At 43.9% G+C, this 23623-nt stretch overlaps 1 protein-coding gene across 2 annotated transcripts in view; it reads right to left on the minus strand.

The window, feature by feature from the left end:
- Positions 1-23623, minus strand: part of DNAJC5B (DnaJ heat shock protein family (Hsp40) member C5 beta) — a 111307-nt gene that overhangs the window by 57862 nt on the left and 29822 nt on the right. For both annotated transcript variants that reach the window (XM_075828306.1, XM_075828308.1), the window contains one exon: positions 18682-18794. In XM_075828306.1, the coding sequence (XP_075684421.1) occupies positions 18682-18788 (107 nt within the window). In that variant the 5' untranslated portion in view covers positions 18789-18794. The remainder of the gene's footprint in view (positions 1-18681; positions 18795-23623) is intronic.

Genomic DNA, 23623 nt, shown 5'->3' on the forward strand with positions numbered 1-23623 from the left:
CTGTGTTGTAATAGTTTCCACTTATTATTCCATAATAGTAATTGAAATTTGCATTTATATAAGAAATCCCTTCTAAGAGGGAATCAATTTGTTTTTCAATCACGAGTCTGTGCGTCTGTTTCTTTCAGCTTTGACGTGATTTCCACCAAGGCTATTTCGCACAAAGACTGTAAATAGGAATATTTTCTTATATACAAAAAATGGGGGAAGGGGGATGTAACAACTTTTTTTACCCCAAAAAAGTTGCGAAAATTGAGCCGTCTCCGCTGCTTTCACTACTTTTCTTTAAAAAGGTGGGCGAAACTTAGCAGAAGGGGCGAGACCACCCGCGTCCCGATGCATTTTCTATAATTTATGCCAGAAGCTGGCGTAAACTATAGTGGAAATCCACACCAGTTCCTGGCCGGTGTACATTTCCCTCAAAGGCGCATGGACAGCAAAAGATATGAAACAATCTATTAAGAGGCGTTGGCCTCTTAATAAATGTATTGCTTTTTACTTCAGATTGTTTTCTAGTAAGACTGGTGTATGAAACACCAGTCTTAATAAATTCTGACCATAATGTTGAGGCCACAAATACTTAACCCCTTAATGACCGGGCCATTTTGCACGTTAATGACCAAGGATTATTTTTTGTTTCTTCATGGTCGCATTCCAAGAGTCGTAACTCTTTTTTTATTCCGTCGACATAGCCGTATAAGGGCTTGTTTTTTGCGGGACGAGTTGTATTTTGTAATTGTACCATTTTTAGATGCTTATAACATATTGATTAACTTTTATTAACTTTATTTTAGGAGAGAATTGAAAATAAGCAGCTATTCCAGCATTGATTTTCACGTTATAAATTTACGCCGTTTACTATGCAGCGTAAATAACATGTTAACTTTATTTTATGGGTCGGCATGATTACAGGGATACCAAATATGTAAAGGTTTTATATGTTTTTTCTACGTTTGCACAATAAAAACCCTTTTAGAAAAAAATTACTTGTTTTTGCATCGCCGCGTTCCAAGAGGCGTAACGTTTTTATTTTTCCGTCGATGTGGCCGTACGTGGGCTTGATTTTTGCGGGACAATGTGTAGTTTTTATTAGTACTATTTTGGGGTACATAGGACTTATAGATTAACTTTTATTTTATTTTTTATGGGGGGAATGGGAGAAAAGAGAGAATTTTGCGTTTTCTTTGGACGCCGTTCATCCGGCGGTTTAATTAATATGTTCATTTTATTGGTCAAGTTGTTACGAACGCGGGGATACCATATATGTGTATGTGTGATTTGTTTTGACCGTTTTACTAAATAAAACCACTTTTTGGGCCAAAAAAGTAGTTTTATTTGACTTTGACTGTAATTATTTATTTATTTTTTTCACAAATTTTATTTAACTGTTTTACATATTTTTTTTTTAGTCCCACCAGGGGACTTCACTATGCGATGTGCCGATCGCATATATAATGCTTTGGTATACTTCGTATACCAAAGCATTATTGCCTGTCAGTGTAAAACTGACAGGCAACCTGTTAGGTCATGCCTCCGGCATCGCCTAACAGGCAGATGCTGAAGGCAGACCTGGGGGTCTTTGTTAGACCCCCGGCTGTCATGGAAACCCGACGGCGACCCGCGATTTGTTTGCGGGGGCGCCGATCGGGTGACAGAGGGAGCTCCCCCCTCTGTCAAACACATTAAATGCCGCTGTCACTATTGACAGCGGCATTTAATGGGTTAAACTGCCGGAATCGGCGCGCGCTTCGATTCCGGCAGTTGCAGCAGGAGCCAGGCTGAGTATAACAGCCGTGCTCCTGCCGCTGATCGCGTGGGTACAGTCCCAGTACCCGCGCCATCACAGGACGGATATATCCGTCCTCCTGCGCGAACTAGCAGCTGCTGAGGACGGATATATCCGTCCTTCTGCGTTAAGGAGTTAATTTACTATACATCAGGGTTAGAGATGAGCGAACTTATGAAAAGTTCGGTTCGGTTCGGCTAGTTCGCCGAATTTCACGAAAAAGTTCGATTCGGACCGAACTAGTTCTGACCGAACCTGTAATTTCCGTGCGCCTAGCATGGTACTGTCCAGGGTGCTGAAAGAGTTTATGGGCTGCACTAATTCTTTCAGCAACATTGACAGTACCATGCTCGGCGCGCGGAAAATAAAATTTTAATGTAATAAAAAATAAAAAAAAATACGTTCATACTTACATTCCTCCTGTCCGGCCTCCAGCGATGACGTTTCATCCATGTCGCCGCTCGCTGCAGCCAATCCCAGGCTGTAGAGGCGGTCACGCACGTCACGTGACCGCCTCTGCAGCCAATCACAGGCTGCCGCGGCCTCTGCAGCCAATCACAGGCTGCAGCGGCCTCTGCAGCCAATCACACGCTCCTCTCCTGAAATATTCTGTGCTGCTGTGAACTCTGCTCTTACCATTACGTAGCTCTCAGTCTGTTACCTCTCCTCCACTCCTGTCCTCAATAACACCTTCACATGATTGGCAAGTCACCACCCCGCACAAGATCCGCACGCTCATCTCCTGAAATACTCTGTGCTGCCTTAAACTCTGTGGACAGGTCAGGATCCTGTTTCTTTTAAATGCTGTGGGGGAACCCGCTCGATCCACTATATAAGGCTGCACCTCCATCCTCTTCTGTCCCAGTCACTTATTCCCAAGCACTGTAGCGCAGCCTTATATAGTGAATCGAGCGGGTTCCCCAGCAGCATTTAAAAGAAACAGGATCCTGACCTGTCCACAGAGTTTAAGGCAGCACAGAGTATTTCAGGAGATGAGCACGGCCGGCCACGGGCAGCCGGTCGTTTTTCCGAGCTGTGCTCCCATTATAAAGTATAGCAGCACCGCCCGTAAAGTAAAAAAATAGAACATGTTCTATCTTTTTAACGGCACGGGCACCTTCCCGTGAGAAAACGGGAAGGTACCCATGGCTAACAGAAGTCTATGGGCCCGCTATTTTGGGTCGTAATTACGACCCGTAATAACGGGTGTTTTTACGGTCGTGTGCATGAGGCCCCGTAATGACGGGTGGCTACATGTGTGCACCCGTCATTACGGCAGCGTTGCTAGGCGACGTCAGTAAATAGTCACTGTCCAGGGTGCTGAAAGAGTTAACTGATCGGCAGTAACTGTTTCAGCACCCTGGACAGTGAATTCCGATCAGAATATAGAGTAACCTGTAAAAAAAAAAAGACGTTCATACTTACCGAGAACTTTCTGCTTCCTCCAGTCCGGTCTCCCGGCTGTTGCCTTGGTGACGCGTCCCTCTCGACATCCGGCCCGACATTCCTGGATGACGTTACAGCCCATGTGACCGCTGCAGCCAATCACAGGCTGCCGCGGCCTCTGCAGCCAATCACAGGCTGCAGCGGCCTCTGCAGCCAATCACAGGCTGCCACGTCAGGAAAGAAGGTCGGACTGGAGGAAGAAGAGGGACTCGTCACCAAGACAACGACCGGGTACGTATGAAATGCTTTTTATTTTATTTTTAATCAGCAGCCTCTTTTCTCTATCAGTGATTGATAGAGACAAGTGGCTGCCGATTTGTATAATATTTTTGACCGGGTTCGGTCAAAACGTGTTCGGCCAAACCCGGTGAAGTTCGGATTCGCTGCGAACCGAACTTTTCCCGATGTTCGGACCGAAACCGGGTTCGGTTGTCCCGGTTCGCTCATCTCTAATCAGGGTATATACCATAAACTGCAATGTACTATTATACAGTATAGGGCTAAACGTATGTGGACAGCCCTCCTAATTATTGAGTTCAGGTGTTTTACGCACACCTATTGCAAACAGGTGCATAAAATCAAGCACGCAGTCATGCAAATCTCCAATGACAAACATTGCTAGCAATATGGATCCTACTGAAGAGCTTAGTGACTTTACTATTCCTAGGGAAATAATAGTATGCACAGCCACTTATCCGGGAATACCTCTTACACTTTAGACCATATAACAGAACAGAATTACAGAATTACATTTTTGGACTTAGTGATAAACAAATCAGATTCAGGCAGATTAATTAGGCAGGTACATAGGAAACCAACTGCCACTAATACACTGTTGAGATGGGATAGTTGGCATCCCAAATCCCTACGCAAAGGAATCCTGAAGGGACAGTACTTGCGCATTAGGAGGAATTGTTCTGATTTCACTGACTATCAAAGATCAGCGTCAGAATTAAGAAGGAGGTTTAACAACAGGGGACACCCAGATTGGGCCCTCAAAGGCGCTCATCAGAATGCACTCTCTGCAAATAGAAATGATTTGTTGAATCCGAGGATACGTGAGACCCAAGATACCGGTCTAAGTTTCATAGGGACCTATGATTCCCAACACCAGCAAGTCTGAGTGGTACTGAACACCTTCTGGGGATTTTAAAAGCTGATCCAGCTATAGGGTTATTACTGGAGGAGAATCCGGCAATCACGTTACCGCAGAGGACGAAACCTAAAGGACAAATTAGTACATAGTCATGTGCAACCTATGATTGAACAGACGTGGCTGCCAAGGGCCCCAGCAGGGACATACAGCTGTGGGACATGTAAAGCGTGCAAATCAATAAGGGTTAGCAAGACTTTTTCTAACACAGTCTCGGGTCGGAATTTTAAGAATTACGACTTCATTAACTGTAAGACCCAAGGCGTCATTTATCTGATGACGTGTAGCTGTGGGGTCCAGTAAAACCATAAGGGAATTCTGCAGACGAGGTGGGAACTGGGATAAACGTATCCTGCAAAAGGAGGCATGCTGGATCTTTGTTATGGACATGGTGAAACCAGGTGACCTGAATGATAATGTGTCATATACCTGTTTTCTTTGAATTGTTCAGATTACGGTTAACATTAAGTTAGACCCTACATCTTACTACTCTGATATATGTACCTCATGAATATTTATTAAGTACTTTTTCTCCCCTCCCTCCCCCCATTGTAGTTCCGTTATCTAAGATTTATCCCCTTTGACATTACTTTATTATTTGCTATACAGCCAGTTCTGCTGTTATTCCTCCCATTATAGCACTGTATTAATGTGCTCCTTTATGGCTCTTGTTCTTTTAATGTCCGATAGAGCTGACTACTTTTTTCATCTCATGTTAGTCCTGTAATCTTTGCCATGTAGTTCGCCGCTACTATATGGCCGTTTGGGGTTCCCATGACAACCTGACGCTTTGCATCGATTGGCTGACCTAAGGGGCGGCATTAGGACCTCACCGTGAATTTATTCTTTACACCTCTGATGAAACATCCAAACTTTAAAGGGATGTGGAAACGCGTTAGATGTTTTACCAATACTATGAAAGAGATGTTAGGCTCTGAATAATTAGTCCAGGCAGGGTTCAGTTATTTGCTCTGATTGACTAAGGGATAGTGGTGTTGATACTCTCACACAGGTCATTATATAGCGCTATAGCTATTTTTTCCTGTGTATCACTCCTTCGTGGTTGTTCCCTGCTTGGTTAGCCTGTTACTTGGAAAGACACTTTTGGCTACACTAGCCCACTTTTTAATACGTTATCTAATAAACTAGCATTTTAGTGTTCTTATTCAGGTGGATTGAATTTCATATAACAGAACCAAAGCATTACAGCATCCAGCCAGAGGTAAAGATAATCCAAACATATTGACCAATTAACTTCTATGGGAGAGATTTCTAGGCATGTTATGTGACCTGTGCAGAGGTCATTGTGAAGAGAGAGGGAGGAGGGGAGCTGTGTCCATCACCTATTATCAATGGTGGATCCTTTGTTATCTATATATAGGTGTTACCTCTCAATGTAATCCTACCTGTGATGATAATGAGTTGACTGCTGAGAAGTGATCTCTACAGATCAGGAAGTGTCAGTCTATTATGAGAGGCTAGGGTGAAAACGGCAAGATTCTAGGATTCTTTTTTTAATATAATGACATAGAAAATGAAATAAAAATCACCAAAAATTATAAAAAAAATATGTTCATTTTTCTGATGACATTCCATTTAACACGAAATCCTCTGTGCTGGGGTAAAATTCTTGTTGTGTCGTGAATCTGTCTAACCCAGGAGATGGCGATACTGTGAGCTAATTTCCCCTAAACAGCTTACAACACTTAGATGTATAAATGTATTGTACACATTGTTGAAAAGGGTCCAGGAGGATAGACATGTCACTTGTGATTTTTTGATATTTCTGTGTGAAATTCATTGAAGATGCATTCTTTGAAAAACACTTTTGGTAGGTGTCTCCTTTGACCAACTTTAAAGACTAATTCCACCTAAAACCCAAATCTCTATAATTATTACCATCTTTCTCCTATTTATTTGCACATCCCGTAGATTAACCCCTTAAGGACACAGCCTGTTTTGGCCTTAAGGACACAGCCAATTTTTTCAAATCTGACATGTGTCACTTTATGTGCCAATAACTTTGGAATGGTTTTATGTATCCAAGCGATTGTGAGACTGTTTTCTCATGACACATTGTACTTTATGTTAATGGTAAAATTTGGTTGATATATTCAGTGTTTATTTGTAAATAAAACACCAAAATTCTGAGAACATTTACAAAAATTAGCATTTTTCAAAATTTAAATGCATTTGCTTGTAAGACAGATAGTAATACCACACAATATATTTATTACTTAACATTTATCATATGTCTACTTTATGATGGCATAATTTTCGTGATTGGTCCCCTGCCGTCTTACTGTGCCGATCAACTGTCATAAACAGTTGATGTCACAGTTCTGTCACCTTGTCCTTTGACAGGGTGACAGTTGTTAGCGTGGATGAACCGGTACGTCTCGGTGCCTTAAAGCACTGCAATACTGGACGTCCTGGTGCGTTAAGGGGTTAAACATGAGCCCTCCCAAACTGGAGTTATCTTCCATAGCTACATGGATAAAGACAGGAAGGGATGTCGTTTGATTGACATATGCAGACAACAGGACAGCTTTTTCTTTGCTGATGAGGAACAGGGTTCACTTTAATGGAGCGGTTTATAATGTGGAGAATGATTTGGTTAAGCAGGAAAAGCATTTCCAATTATATTAAAATATACCTAGAAAGAACAAATCCTTGGTCTACATATGTCTTGGGTGTTCAGTTTTCTTCCAGAGCTACTGAAGAGAAAAACTTGGGTCCCTATTTCACGTAAATTTATAATAAACGCTCAGTTCCCGGAATTGGGAAAGTTAGCAAATTTCTTTTATCCATTACTAGAAGTATTTTCAGTAGATGGAAGTTTTAAAAAGATAGTGATGAAATTAAGAAAATGCAAAGATGGGATAGGAAATTAATATGCATAGATTTAACCCCTTCCCGACATTTGACGTATCCATATGCCAGAGTCGGGTAGGGGAAGTATGGAACGGGCTCACGGAGTGAACCCGCTCCATATGATGCCGGCATCGGCTGTTTGTTACAGCCAACACTTCAGAGTAACGACATCACGCTCGAGCACGATCCTGCTCGTTTAACTCGTTAAATGCCGCAGTCAATAGCGACTGCAGCATTTAAATCATTAGAAAGATGGGGCGACCCCCTCTAACAGCTCATCGCGTCCCCCCGCAACGCAATAGCGAGGGGCAATGGTTGCTATGGTTGCCTGGGGGCCTAATGAAGGCCCCAGATCCGCCACCTTTGTGCACCAGCAGGGCTTAATAGATGCCTGTCAGAATCACGATATACTGAAATACATTAGTATTGCAGTATATCATGCAAGCGATCTAATGATCGCTGGTTGAAGTCCCATAGCGGGACTAATAAAAAAAGTAAAAATTAGTACAAAAAAAAAATTAGTTAGAAAAAGTTAGAAAAATGTAAACAAAAAGTTACAAAAATAAACCTTTTCCCATTTTCCCCCTAGAGCATAGTAAAAAAATAAATAAATAGACATAATCGGTATCGCCGCGTCCGTAAAAGTCTGAACTATTACAATATATCATTATTTAACCCACATGGTGAACGTCTTTCAAAAAAAAAATATTGTAAACGCCAGAATCTCTATTTTTTGGTCACCTAACCTCCCACAAAAAATTCAATAAAAAGTGATCAAATGTCCCCTAATATGGTATCATTAAAAACTACAGCTTATTCCGCAAAACATAAGCCCTCATACCACTTAATCGACGGAAAAATAAAAAAGTTATGGCTCTCAGAATTTGGCAACACAAAATAAATGTTATTTTTTACACTTAGGTTTTTACTTGTAAAAGCAGTAAAATTGTAATGATGAGGGTAGGGAAACAGACAAGTGAGCCCTAATCTACCCGCCACTCAGTCCCTGCCTACTTGCAACGACCCGCCCTAGGCGACGGGGTACAACTGGGCGACGGTCCCTACGCTCGATAAGTGCACGACAGACAAACAGACAAGGGTACACAGAAGCAAGGAAAAAGGGGCAGTTGCCCATGGCAACACAGTGAGCAACAAGAGTGGTGGACGAGCCGAGTCAAACCAGGAGTGTACGAGGTACCAAACGCAGAGCAGGAGAGTAGTGAACAAGTCGAGTCAAACCAGGAGTGTACGAGGTACCATACGCAGAGCAGGAGAGTAGTCAGTAAGCAAGGGTCAATATGAAGCAGGGTCAAATAGTTCAAGAAGCTGCAGCAGGGCCAGGAAACAAAACGAGAAGAATCACAAGCAAGGAGGAACAGGAAAGGCAGGTATAAATAGACAGAGGGCGGGAGCTAGCTCCGTCTGGCCAGGCTGTGATAGGCTCTCCCACTCCTAAGCCTGCCATCCTGAGTGGTGGAAGATGGAGTCAGTCTCACAGACATAGAAGCAGGTGCAGACTGATTACCTATGGGCGTTGACACAGAAGCTGTGCCTGGCAGATCCTTTACAGTACCCCCCCTTTTATGAGGGGCCACCAGACCCTTTCTAGATAGACCTGGTTTATTGGGGAAACGAAGGTGGAACCTCCTGACCAATACCCCAGCGTGAACATCCCGGGCGGGTACCCAAGTCCTCTCCTCAGGCCCGTATCCTCTCCAATGGACCAGGTACTGGAGGGAGCCTTGGACCATCTTGCTGTCCACAATCTTGGCCACCTCGAATTCTACCCCCTCAGGGGTGAGAACGGGGACAGGAGGTTTCCTCGAGGGAGCCAAGGACGGGGAGCAGCGTTTAAGGAGGGAGGCATGAAACACGTCGTGTACTCGAAAAGATTGGGGCAACTCCAGTCGGAAAGAGACAGGATTGAGAACTTCAACGACCTTGTACGGCCCTATAAACCGGGGAGCAAACTTCTTGGACGGGACTTTAAGGCGCAAGTTCTTAGACGATAGCCACACCAGATCCCCGACCATAAACAAGGGGTTAGCAGAACGTCTTCTATCTGCCTGAGTTTTTTGTATGCTCTGGGACGCCTCTAGGTTCTTCTAAACCTGGGCCCAGATTGTGCACAGTTCCCGATGAACGACCTCTACCTCGGGATTGTTGGAACTACCAGGTTAAACGGAGGAGAACCGTGGATTAAACCCAAAATTACAGAAAAAGGGGGAGACCCCTGACGAGTTACTGACCCGGTTATTAAGGGAAAATTCGGTGAGGGGAATGAATGAGACCCAATCATATTGACAGTCAGATATAACACACCTTAAATATTGTTCTAGAGACTGATTAGTCCTCTCAGTTTGGCCATTAGTTTCAGGATGGAAGGCAGAGGAGAAGGACAGATCAATCTCCAACTTTTTACAGTAGGCTCTCCAAAACAAAGAAACATATTTTCCCCCTCTGTCAGAAACAATATTTACAGGGACCCCATGGAGACGCAGGATGTGTTTGACAAACAAGGTAGCTAACGTCTTAGCATTGGGTAGTTTCTTGAGGGGCACAAAGTGGCACATCTTACTGAAGCGGTCTACTACAACCCACACCACCGACTTGCCTTGAGATGGAAGCAAATCTGTGATAAAATCCATGGAGATATGGGTCCAAGGTCTCTGGGGAATGGGTAAAGAACGTAGTAAGCCCGCTGGTCGGGACCTGGGAGTCTTGGACCTAGCACAAACCTCACAAGCGGCGACGTAGGCCTTAACGTCTTTAGGCAACCCAGGCCACCAATAGTTTCTGGCAATGAGGTGCTTGGTACCCAGGATGCCTGGATGACCAGATAGTGCGGAGTCATGATTTTCCCTAAGTACCCTTAGCCAGAATTGCAGGGGAACAAACAGCTTGTTCTCAGGAAGGTTCCCGGGAGCTGAACCTTGATCAGCCGCAATTTCCGAGACTAAATCAGAATCAATAGAGGAAATGATTATACCTGGAGGCAAAATACAAGCAGGATCTTCCTCCGAAGGTGGGCTGGCCATGAAGCTACGCGACATCAGCCTTAATATTTTTAGACCCAGCCCTATAGGTGACCCAAAAATTGAATCTGGTAAAAAATAACGCCCATCGAGCTTGTCTCGGGTTTAGCCTCCGGGCAGATTCTAGGAAAACCAGATTCTTGTGGTTGGTAAGGACCGTTACCTGGTGCCTAGCCCCCTCCAGGAAGTGGCGCCACTCTTCAAATGCCCATTTGATGGCTAATAGTTCGCGGTTGCCAATATCATAGTTACTCTCAGTGGGCGAAATCTTCCTGGAGAAGTAGGCACAGGGACGGAGATGGGTGAGGGACCTGGTACCCTGGGACAAGACAGCCCCCACTCCCACCTCAGATGCGTCAACCTCCACGATAAATGGCTCCATTTGGTTGGGCTGAACCAGCACCGGGGCCGAGATAAAGCACTTCTTAAGGACCTCAAAAGCCTGGACAGCCTCAGGAGGCCAGCGGAGGAGATCAGCACCTTTGCGAGTGAGATCCGTAAGAGGCTTAGCGATGACCGAGAAGTTAGCAATAAATCTCCTGTAATAATTAGCGAACTCCAAGAAGCACTGTAACGCCTTCAGGGAGGCAGGTTGGACCCATTCCGCCACAGCCTGGACCTTGGCGGGGTCCATGCGGAATTCATGAGGAGTGAGGATTTGACCCAAAAATGGTATCTCCTGCACCCCAAACACACATTTTTCGGTCTTCGCAAGCAGTTTGCTTTCCCGAAGGACCTGGAGCACCTTCCTGACATGCTCAATGTGGGAGGACCAGTCCTTGGAAAACACAAGTATGTCATCAAGGTACACTACAAGAAATACCCCCAGGTAATCTCTTAAAATCTCATTTATGAAATTCTGGAAGACCGCGGGAGCATTACACAACCCAAAGGGCATGACGAGGTATTCGAAATGACCTTCGGGCATGTTAAACGCAGTCTTCCACTCATCCCCCTCTTTGATGCGGATAAGGTTATACGCCCCCCGTAGATCAAACTTAGAGAACCATTGGGCCCCCTGAACCTGATTAAAGAGATCAGGAATCAAAGGAAGGGGATACTGGTTCCTTACAGTGACCTTATTCAAGTTACGGTAGTCAATGCATGGCCTAAGACCACCATCCTTCTTCCCTATGAAGAAGAAGCCAGCACCTACCGGAGAAGTAGAGGGGCGAATTTAACCCTTGGCCAGGCATTCCTGGATATACTCTCTCATGGCTTCACGGTCGGGACAAGAGAGATTAAATATCCTACCCTTAGGGAGCTTAGCTCCAGGTACCAAATCGATAGCGCAATCATATTCTCTATGAGGAGGTAACACTTCGGAGGCCTCCTTAGAGAAAACATCGGCGAAGTCCTGAACAAACTCAGGTAGCGTGTTCACCTTCTCAGGGGGAGAAATAGAATTAACAGAAAAACATGACGTCAAGCATTCATAACCCCATTTGGTAAGATCCCCAGTATTCCAGTCAAACGTGGGATTATGCAACTGCAACCAGGGAAGGCCTAAAACCAAATCGGACGATAATCCCTGCATCAACAGTACAGAGCACTTCTCCAAATGCATGGAGCCAACAAGGAGTTCAAAAACAGGGGTATGCTGTGTAAAATAACCATTAGCAAGAGGAGAGGAGTCGATACCCAATACCGGGACAGGTTTAGGCAAATCAATCAAAGGCATAGCTAGAGACATAGCAAATTCCACAGACATGATAATAGCAGAAGACCCTGAATCCACGAAGGCACTGCCGGTAGCAGACCTACCACCAAAAGAGACCTGAAAGGGAAGCAAGATTTTATTACGTTTCATATTTACGGGAAATATCTGTGCGCCCAAGTGACCTCACCGATGATCACTTAGGCGCGGAAGTTTTCCGGCTGCTTATTCTTACGCCTAGGACAGGTGTTCACTTGATGCTTGGCATTCCCACAATAGAAGCAGAGACCATTCTTCCTGCGGAACTCTCTACGTTGTTGGGGGGACACGGAGGCCCCGAGTTGCATAGGTACCTCTGAGTCTTCCGTGGAAGAACGAAGCAACGGAACCTCGGGAGGCATCATGGGAGAGTAAGAGGAGAAAACACAAAAACGTTCAAGTTGTCATTCCCTGAGACATCGGTCAAGTCGTACCGCTAAAGCCATAACCTGGTCTAGGGAGTCAGAAGAGGGATAGCTAACTAGCAGGTCTTTCAGGGCGTTCGACAGACCCAACCTAAACTGGCACCTTAAGGCAGGGTCATTCCACCGAGAAGCTACGCACCACTTCCTAAAGTCAGAGCAATACTCCTCAACAGGTCTCTTACCCTGACGTAAGGTCACCAGCTGGCTCTCGGCAAAGGCAGTCCTGTCAGTCTCGTCATAAATGAGTCCGAGAGCAGAAAAGAAAAGATCAACGGAGGAAAGTTCAGGGGCATCAGGAGCCAAGGAGAAGGCCCATTCTTGGGGCCCTTCCTGGAGCCGGGACATAATTATACCCACCCGCTGGCTCTCAGAACCTGCGAAAATAGAGCCTACAACTCTCCCGAAAGGAGAGAAAAGTCTTCCGGTCCCCTGAGAACCGGTCAGGCAACTTGAGGTGGGGTTCAAGAGGTGAGGTGAGGGGCACTACCATGGTAGCATCAGACTGGTTGACCCTCTGAGCCAGGGCCTGGACCTGTAGGGAGAGACCCTGCATTTGCTGAGCCAGGGTCTCAAGGGGATCCATAGTAGTGTGAGGGACCAGGGTAGACTAGGTATATAGGCTTGTGATTATGTAATGATGGGGGTAGGGAAACAGACAAGTGAGCCCTAATCTACCCGCCACTCAGTCCCTGCCTACTTGCAACGACCCGCCCTAGGCGACGGGGTACAACTGGGCGACGGTCCCTACGCTCAATAAGTGCACGACAGACAAACAGACAAGGGTACATAGAAGCAAGGAAAAAGGGGCAGTTGCCCACGGCAACACCGTGAGCAATAAGAGTGGTGGACGAGCCGAGTCAAACCAGGAGTGTACGAGGTACCAAACGCAGAGCAGGAGAGTAGTGAACAAGCCGAGTCAAACCAGGAGTGTACGAGGTACCAAACGCAGAGCAGGAAAGTAGTCAGTAAGCCAGGGTCAATATGAAGCAGGGTCAAATAGTTCAAGAAGCTGCAGCAGGGCCAGGAAACCAAACGAGAAGAATCACAAGCAAGGAGGAACAGGAAAGGCAGGTATATATAGACAGAGGGCGGGAGCTAGCTCCGTATGGCCAGGCTGGGATAGGCTCTCCCACTCCTAAGCCTGCCACCCTGAGTGGTGGAAGATGGAGTCAGTCTCACAGACATAGAAGCAGGTGCAGACTGATTACCTATGGGCGTTGACACAGAAGCTGTGCCTGGCAGATCCTTTACAAAAATATAGAAAAACTATATATATTTGGTATCGCCGTAATCATATTGACCCACAGAATAAAGTTAACATGTTGTTTTAATTGCACAGTGAATTCCGTAAAACCTATGCGCAAAAAACAATGGAGGAATTCGCTGTTTTTTACTTTTTCTACCCCACAAATAATATTTTTCCCATTTCCTAGTACATTATATGGCACAAAAAATGGTGCCACGAAAAGCTACAACTCGACCCGCAAAAAATCAAGCCCTCATAGGACTATATCGACGGAAAAATAAAAAAGTTATGGCTTTTGGAAGGTGGGGACGAAAAAACGAAAAATGAAAATCTGAAAAAGGGCTGTGGCGGGAAGAGGTTAAAGTGTTACTATTGCTTCAAAAAACGTGCATGCTGTGCCCCTTTGGCTTTGATCACATTTTTTTGAGCTACCCCGGCAGATGCAGGGTAGGTGGTCTAGAGGCCATAGACTTTTTATATGAACCTGTACACTGCTCTGCTAGGTTCTCCTAGGAGGGCCGAAAAACGTTAATCAGAGCAGAACTGGCACATCGCCCCGCTGAGCATTTCTGCCTATACATTCAGGTGATTAGTGGGAGTCTAAGGACCCATACCCCCACCAATCAAAACAGATCTATACACAAAACAGATGAAAATATTTTAGAGGAGAAAAATAAACAAACATACAGACTAGATGGACCTTTTGGTCTTTCACAATATCCAATGGCCTAAGGCCTCATTCACACGACAGGGTCCGAGTGTCGGCCGGGAAAATCGGCCGTTTTTGGACGATTTTCCCGGCCGGTTTGCATCCGATTTTACCGGCCGATTTGGACCCGATTTGCATCCGTTTATTTCCCTGTCCGTTTTAAAATCGGATAAATTTCATTTAAATTTGTTGCCACACATAGCCCTTTGTAGATAATGCCACAGCCCCCCTGGTAGGTAATGCCACCCAGCCCCCTGTTGGTGATGCCATACAGCCCCCTGTAGGTAATGCCACCCAGCCCCCTGTAGGTGGTGCCACACAGCCCCCTGTTGGTGATGCCACCCTGCCCCCTGTAGGCGATGCCACACAGCCCCCTGTAGGAATACCACCCTGTCCCCTGTAGGTAATGCCACCCAGCTCCCTGTAGGTAATGCCACCCAGCCCCCTGTAGGTAATGCCACCCAGCCCCCTGTAGGTAATGCCACCCAGCCCCCTGTAGGTAATGCCACCAAGTCCCCTGTAGGTAATGCCACCAAGTCCCCTGTAGGTAATGCCACCCAGCTCCCTGTAGGTAATGCCACCCAGCTCCCTGTAGGTAATGCCACCCAGCCCCCTGTAGGTAATGCCACCCAGCCCCCTGTAGGTAATGCCACCCAGCCCCCTGTAGGTAATGCCACCAAGTCCCCTGTAGGTAATGCCACCAAGCCCCCTGTAGGTGATGCCACACAGCCACCTGTAGGCGATGCCACACAGCCACCTGTAGGCGATGCCACACAGCCCCCTGTAGGCGATGCCACACAGCCCCATGTAGGCGATGCCACCCTGCCCCCTGTAGGAGATGCCACCCTGCCCCCTGTAGGTGATGCCACCCTGCCCCTGTAGGTGATGCCACCCAGCCCCCTGTAGGTGATGCCACCCACCCTGCCCCCTGTAGGTGATGCCACCCTGCCCCCTGTAGGTGATGCCACCCTGCCCCCTGTAGGTGATGCCACCAGCCCCCTGTAGGTGATGCCACCAAATCCCCTGTAGGTGATGCCACACAGCCCCCTGTAGGTTGCACCCATCCCCCCCCCCTTCCAGGAGAAGTCACTGACTTCAATGTCCATATATGGACAGTGTAGTCACTGACTTCTCCTGAAGAGGAATTCCCTGCCACAGGTCGGGAATTCCGCTTCAGAAGTGAGTGACGTTACTGTGTCCATATATGGACAGTGTAGTCACTCACTTCTCCTGTGGCGGAATCCCCGGCCATAGAGTCGGGGATTTCGCTGCAGAAGTGAGTCACTTCGCTGTGTCCATATATGGACAGTGTAGTCACTCACTTCTCCTGTAGCGGAATCCCCGGCCATAGAGTCGGGGATTCCGCTGCAGAAGTGAGTGACATCGCTGTGTCCATATATGGACAGTGTAGTCACTCACTTCTCCTGTAGCGGAATCCCCGGCCATAGAGTCGGGGATTCCGCTGCAGAAGTGCGTGACTTCGCTGTGTCCATATATGGACAGTGTAGTCACTCACTTCTCCTGTAGCGGCATCCCCGGCCATAGAGTCGGGGATTCCGCTGCAGAAGTGCGTGACTTCGCTGTGTCCATATATGGACAGTGTAGTCACGCACTTCTCCTGTAGCGGCATCCCCGGCCATAGAGTCGCGGATTCCGCTGCAGAAGTGAGTGACTTCGCTGTGTCCATATATGGACAGTGTAGTCACGCACTTCTCCTGTAGCGGAATCCCCAATCCCCGGCCGGGGATTGGGGATTCCGACTCCTACAGCGAGCAATAAAAGACCCTCCTCCTCCTCCTCACATGCACTCTTCACTGTGAGGAGGAGGAGAGAGAGTGCGCGAGCGACGGTAGACCCGGCCATCACTTGGGACACATTCCGGTGATGGCCGTGTATTACCCGGCCCCATAGACTTCTATGGGAGCCGGGCGGCCGGGCACCCGGCCGAAAATAGAGCATGTCCTATTTTTTGACGGCCGGTTTTCCCGGCCGTCAAAAAATCGGTCGTGTGAATAGCCCCATTAGGGGTCTATTATTCCTAATGCAGCCGGGTGCCGGCCGATTTATGAACGGCCGGCACCCGGCCGGGAAACCCTGTCGTGTGAATCCCGCCTAAAACTTTTTTCAACGGAGAGAGAGGAGGTACTCTGGGGAGGTGTACATGCACTAAAGACAACCTTCAGTACCCACTCGTTCAGGACACCCCTGGAGCTCCCATTTATCAGATACCCAATAATGTATATTTTTTTTTAGTATTTTATTGCCATTACAAATGATCATATCATTAGAACACTGGAAGAAAATAATGTAAAGACTTTTCGAACATTTATGAAAGTGAAATATTGCTCTGTCATGTCATTCATTCATTCATTCATTCATTCAGGGTATTTGATCATGAAATACTGATTTAGTGTTAATAACCACAGATTAAATACTGTAATATTATCACGACGCTTAGTTGACAGTAAAAACTCAACTCAAGATGGTTAGTTCTTTACCATCTGTTTAAATTCTGCATCAAATGCTGACTGGTGGAATAATATTAAAAAGTCTGTGTAACAATAAGACCAATATTGGTTAAACAAATTATTTTCTCAGTAAAATAACAGAAGGAAAATAAAGCAAATTATGGGAGAGTGGTTTATATACTCGGAGGATTTGTTCTCCAACAATATTTAATCTGAGCAGGATCTGTCTGCCTGTTTCATTTCTATTCTCATTGGGTTTTAGAACAAATCTTATTGTTTCAAACAGCAAAGGAATATGAATTTGTCAATTAGACTTATGTGAAAACCTGCTGTAGCATATGCAGACACTAATCAGTAGTGATAATATGTGTATATTTATATACTGCTATAGTTATTAATGGAAATGAGTGTTTGTCGATAATTTACATACACATGTGGAAAATACTCCAATAAAGAATACCATAGATACGTTAATTATGTCATTTTTCATTAAAATGCCATTTATTGCTTTTACGTGTACCCTTTTCCATGCAGTGCTAACGTGCCCCCACTAGTAGAAATTACTAGAATTAACCACGCTGTTTACATATTGATTTATTGCTCAATAAAGTTTAATTAAGTTTATTTATAGGATGCCTATAAAGAGTTATGCTAGTGGGTGCGAGTGGTGCCCATACACATTCAACAAAATTCAGCTGAACAAGGCGAGAATGGCTGAGGATCTAATGTGTATGGGGGCCACCTACAGATATCCTTGAAAGAAGGATCAGGCATGTTGGATTTCGATTCCCACAGGTGATAAGCAAACTTTGTTTGGCCGCGGTTAGTACAGCCCCTTTTGCTAAGCCACACCCCCTTTTAACAAAGTGCCTGGCATCCAGCTGAAAAGTCATTTGGGAGGAGTATTGTAAGGAGTGCACTGTCTGCTTTCAGTCAATCAGATTTGTTGAGAACACTTCTTTATTGGCTGAGAGCCGTCAACTGTTAGAATTAGATTACTTATTAGAATTCCATGTACTGTAGACCTTGTAGAGAACTGGATTTTTACCTAATAGGGAAAACGTTTCTGATATTGATATATTGAGATTTAGTGACATTACAAGACAACAAACAGCACACACTACGAAGTCCACTGATGAGCTATATCAGTCAGCTAATATATTGTCATATATGTCTGCTACATTAAACCAGAATAAATCTGTCTTCACTTTGTGCCATCTAGCTAGTACTGCGGTTTCTCTAAATTTTTGCATTTAGCACTGCTGGCTCTGTAGAAAACACAGGGGGTTCAGAGCTCCTTATGAGAACGCAGCTCCCATGCCTTAAACTTTTTTCCAACAATGCTCTTTATTAAATGTATTACACAGTTTTGCATAGATCTTTACAATGATGGGTAGACTTTAATGCATGGAACTGTTTTTGCATATAGCTTTCACATATAGATGAATCAACCAGTTTTTAAATAGAGATACTGCGGTATAACATAATGGTTCAGTAGTCCATTTGGCTTTCTTTTAATACCAGGTTCTTGTATTCCATTTGCCGCCATATTATGCCTCAATGAGGTATTGTAGTCTCCCTTAAAGCAATGCTTTGAGGAAGATTACCGATTTAATACTGCATCATGCCACATCATTTGTTTTTCTCCTCCCAGATTCCATATGAATAAAATAATTAAAAACTCTATGTGCCCTTATTTAAAATGGGAAACTCATAGAGGTACAGTATGGGCCCATAGTAGTCTAGAATACAGAACGGTAATATAACTGTGTACATGAGTCCTATGCATTAACTTCCCTGGAATAGTTAGTCATTTTTAGAGAAAATGCTTGTAAAAATTTACCTGTAAGATTTCTTGATTTCATCATGAGTTGCCCCTTTCTCCAAGCCAAGAATTTGATATAAGGCCTCTCCGGATGTGGACAAAGAACGCTGCCTTTGTTCAGACATTTTGACCTGGAACAATTCAGGTAAATTCAGGCTGTTATTACAGCATTCATTATTTCCATTAAGAAATATTTTTGACTAAATGGATATAAAATCTAGCACGATAGTATAAGTTATTAAGAAGAAGTAATAGTCAACTTATTGTTTGTAGTCATTTCTATTTTGCAATAAAGTTTTGTAAATTCTTGCTCTAGTTTATATCAAAGGAGCACTAGTGTAAAAGAAGGTTTTATAGAAACAGATTCCCTCCATCCCAATTAATACACATCATTTGTGAAATGTCAGGAAATAAAAGGCCATTTTATTGTTTATTTAACACAGTATAATAATTTTCAAGTAAAGAAACACTGTGGGCAAAACTTTTACACTGTGTTGTATCTAGTGATGTGGTTGTGCATAAAGGCAAAGATTTAAAGACCACCAATGAGAGAATCCTGGTGTCATGCTCCGTCCTCTCTGGCTGTAACATACTCACCTCCCGGTGATAAAGCACCATCTGTCGGCCCCTACAGAGACAGCAGAGATAGTCGGGTGGCGCATGCACAAAGCGCACCGCTGCCCGGCCATTCAGAGGACTAAGCACTGTATTTATAATGGCAACACACAGGCTTCAGTGCCAGTCATAATGTTTATTCCCTAGTTAGATCTAGTTTATTACTTTCTATATTGACTACCTATTTGACCCGACTTGTCTTCTGTACGGCATACCTAGCTCTACTACATTACTGTGACTGACCCAACTACTATCTATGCCTCACCCCTGGTACCACATCTGTCCCTTTCTGACATCTAGTGACTACTTCTGGACTGCCTGACCACATTGTGGTTCCCATCTTCTGTACACCCTACACAGTACCATACCCCAAATCCTGGGGCCAGCTGAGTACTTTGACACTAACCGAAGTTGTGGAAAAAGGAATGTAATAGGTGAGATTGTGCCGTCCATTTAGGTCTTTCTCTAGGTAGTATTATATTGGCCCTGCACTAGGCATATCACATTTCATCACTTCTATTTGTAGTTACCTTAGGAATTAAACTTGAATTTTAGCATTTTAAAAAATGACAATGAAGATGATGTAAATAGTAATAGAATAATAACAATAATAATTATTACTATTATCACAATTATATCTACAATATTCAATATAAATGTATCCGTCTGTACCCGATCCTTGATGATTTTTTTTTTTTTTTTTGTAAATGAAAGGCTTTGTATAATAATTAAAAAAAAATGGCTGCCTTCTTCCAATTCAGCGCTTCGCTTGTCCATGGGCTACATGTGGTATTATAAATGGGGCTGAGCTGCAATGTCATGTTCAGCCCATGGACTTGAGTGGAGCTGTTACTGGAAGAAAGCAGCCATATTTTTTTTATTCTGAATTGGCAAAATTACAGCAAATGTCTACAAAACAATATAATCCAATGAGAATGTAATAATGAAGCATCTAAAGTAGTAAAACATATTGTAATCTGCAGCCTGTATTGAAATAACATAGATATATTACACTGCAGTGGACTTCGATTTGCAATTGTGAGCACAGTGGTTTCAATTTTGTGTTGCGAATAATACCTTAAGGAATTATGTTGCTGTTCTGTAAACTAACTCCACCAGCCAAACCTTATATGCCTAAGGGAAATCTAATGGCAATTATAGGTGATAAAGTTCATTATTCATTTCCTTTCTGTTTCATGTTTTATTGACTGGCTTACAACTTAAGCGATTTAGCATCAATTCAATTTATTCTTATTGTTTCTTATTTCTCTTTATGTAGGCCAATAAATACCTTTGTTCACGTTACCCTAGTGTTCTGTGCTTTTTTTGCTCTTGAATACAGAGAGGTGTATAAAACTCAGCGTTAAGAAATGTATTGAAACATTAAATCACAATATGAAATAACAAGTTACAATATATTACTTTGTAACTTCTGGTAAATTGGTGTTCTATTCTGGAACTGGTCAGACTTTCAGCTGCAAGAAACTAAATCCACTGCTCATTAATAATTCATCAAGCCTGGTAATAATTATTTGCCTGACTAAAATATTTGTATGATGCAGTGTTAGGCTACCTTCACACAGGGCGGACACGCTGTAAAGATACACAGCGTATCCGCCATGGACGCCGCAGGGAACTCCGGCCGAAGAACCGCACCACATTGCCGATGCGTCCCTCTGCCGTTCATCGGGCTGGCATCCTGTGATTGGCTGCAGTGGTCACATGAGATGAAATGTCATCCCAGGAGGCTGGATGAAGAATCACAGAATTCTGGGTAAGTATAAGATTTATTTTTTTCTGAGTTGCTTTTTTTTGCGGTGAAAACGCTGCTTTTCCTCCTGCAAAAAAAAAGCAACTGCTATTTTTTGCGAGTTTTACCTACCCATTGAATTCAATGGGGCAAGCCAGCAACTAAAAAGATGTGATTACGCAAATACAACTGATATGCTGCAGATTAAAAAAACGCAGGTCAATTTCTGAGCGTTTTTCTGCTTATCATTTACGCAGTGTGTGGATGAGATTTGTTCAAATCTCATCCTCTTTGCAGCTACTGTATTATGCTGTGGATTTTCCGCAACTAAATTCTTTGCGGAAAATCCGCAGTACTTACACTCTGTGTGAACTTACTCTTATAGTTCAATAAAGGCAGTGAGTATATACTGGAAGCTGACTGTACAGATGATATGACACAAACAGCAGGTCAAACTAAAGATGTTGCAGATAAATGTGCCTTAAAGAAAATCAATTAGCAAAAATCCTTAAAGGGAACCTGTCATGTCGAGCATGTTGTCCAATCTGCACAGATTAAAGGGAACCTGTCACCAGCATTTCACCTATTAAACCAGCAATACCTGGTGGTAGTGGGTGAAAACTCATTTCTATATAAAGTATAATTGTCTTCTTAGTCAGCTCTATAGCTTTAGTATTCAGTTTTTAGTGTTCCCACACCGTATGCTAATGAGCATAAAAGTGTCAAATCATCATTTGAAAAGAGTCAAATCTTCGTTTGAAAAGAGTCAAATCTTTATTCCTCAAGTCTTTCCGAGTTTACCCCGCCTCCTTACTTTTGATTGACAGCTCCTCAACTTTCCCCAGCACACTAAAATCCGCTCTTGTACATTGATGTCATCTTCTGGTGTGTGCGCACAAAGGGACACCGGATTATTACGATAAAAAGCACAAAAAAAGTGGTGTCTGGTCCAAAATATCCCACACGTGAATCGCTTAATTCATGATAATATTTTAGCATTCCTTAGTGATAAAGATTTTTTTACAATAAGTTAAGCCTTATTTCTATAAAGGGGTTGTCTTGAACAACCACTTTCCATACACCCTAGGAGAGCATCTTCAAGGGATCCTGTCATCAACATCTTACCTGTTAAACTCGCCTGACCCCTTAATGGCCGCAGCTGTCCAAAGTTCGTTCCTGTTCCCTTCTCTCCTGAAGTCCTCCTCTGTCCGTAAATATCGTTGTTTAAACTCTTCGCGCTTTTTATGGTAATTATTTTTCACTCTGTGACGTAGCTTCTTAACCCCGCCGCCACCTGTCCGGCCATGTCTGGCTAAATCTTGTTCAAAACATTGCGCATGCATGCTACACTACCCAGCTGTAGCATGACTGTTGCCGACGAGAAGTGTGGTGGAGAGCAATACAGCACAGCAACAAACGCTTACCTCTGCATTGCTTCGTTCACTCTGCTGTCAGGAAACGGGGGCTGGATTCGAAGACGAACTGACGTTGATGATGTCACACTGAACGCCGAGCATGCGCAGTAAAAGAATGTGAGAACAGCAGCTTTGGTGTCTCAATGCGCAAGCACGGGATTTCGTTTGCGGTGCAGTGAGAGGGGCTGTCAATCAAAAAGAAGGAGGCGGAGTCAACTCTGAGAAGCTGGAAGAGTGAAAATCTGACTCTTTTCGAACGAAGATTTGACTCCTTTCTGCTCATTTGCACACGGCACGGGACCACTGAAAAACTGAATACTAAAGGTACAGAGCTTACTTAGAACATATTTATAGGTTAGATAACAATGATTTTTCACCCCCTTTCACCAGGTATTGCTGGCTTGATATTTAAAAAGCTGGTGACAGGTTCCCTTTAAATGGTAGAGCTGGAGGAGCTGAGCAGATTGATATATATTTTGTGGGTAAATATTTTATATAACCTGTTATTTATTGATTTAAATCTCTGCTCACTGTGGGCTGTAGAGTCCAGTAGGCGGTCTCAACCATTGATTGACAGCCTTCCCTGTATTAGTGTGCATTCAGAAATAGCTGCCAATCACTGAGGGAGACCGCCCGCTGGACTCTTTAGCCCACAGTGAGCAGTGATTTAAATGAATAAATTACGGTGAAAAAATTGTGTTACTCCCCTTGGCCTAATAGTGTTTTTTTTTAATATGTGAATGTAGCTTTAACTATTTAGGGATATATATATTTAGAAGAACATCAATGAATCTTAAAATGTAAATCTTTTCCCCTTAATGAAAAAATTCCAGGAGAAAATGAAGATATGGCAAAAGATTCATTTCAATATGGCTGATCGATTAACACTATTGAATATGATGTGGCTTCCTCAAATGCTATATATTTTTCCGAACTCTCCTGCTATGTTTAATAAGGCTGTTATTAAACACCTCAGTTTCTTGTCATATAATTGTAAGATAGAAGTTAATCCTACCCTTTCCCAGGACAGAAAACCCGCCAAATTTTATAAAATTCGAGACGTTAAGGATTCCTCGAAATAGGGAAAAATTACAACATCCAAAGATCTAAATGCCTACCACACCCTGTGGAATAATTTTATCAATGGATATACACTACCGTTCAAAAGTTTGGGGTCACC

The sequence above is a fragment of the Rhinoderma darwinii genome, chromosome 5 (genome assembly GCF_050947455.1).
Source record: "Rhinoderma darwinii isolate aRhiDar2 chromosome 5, aRhiDar2.hap1, whole genome shotgun sequence".
Classification (NCBI taxonomy): Eukaryota; Metazoa; Chordata; class Amphibia; order Anura; family Rhinodermatidae; genus Rhinoderma; species Rhinoderma darwinii.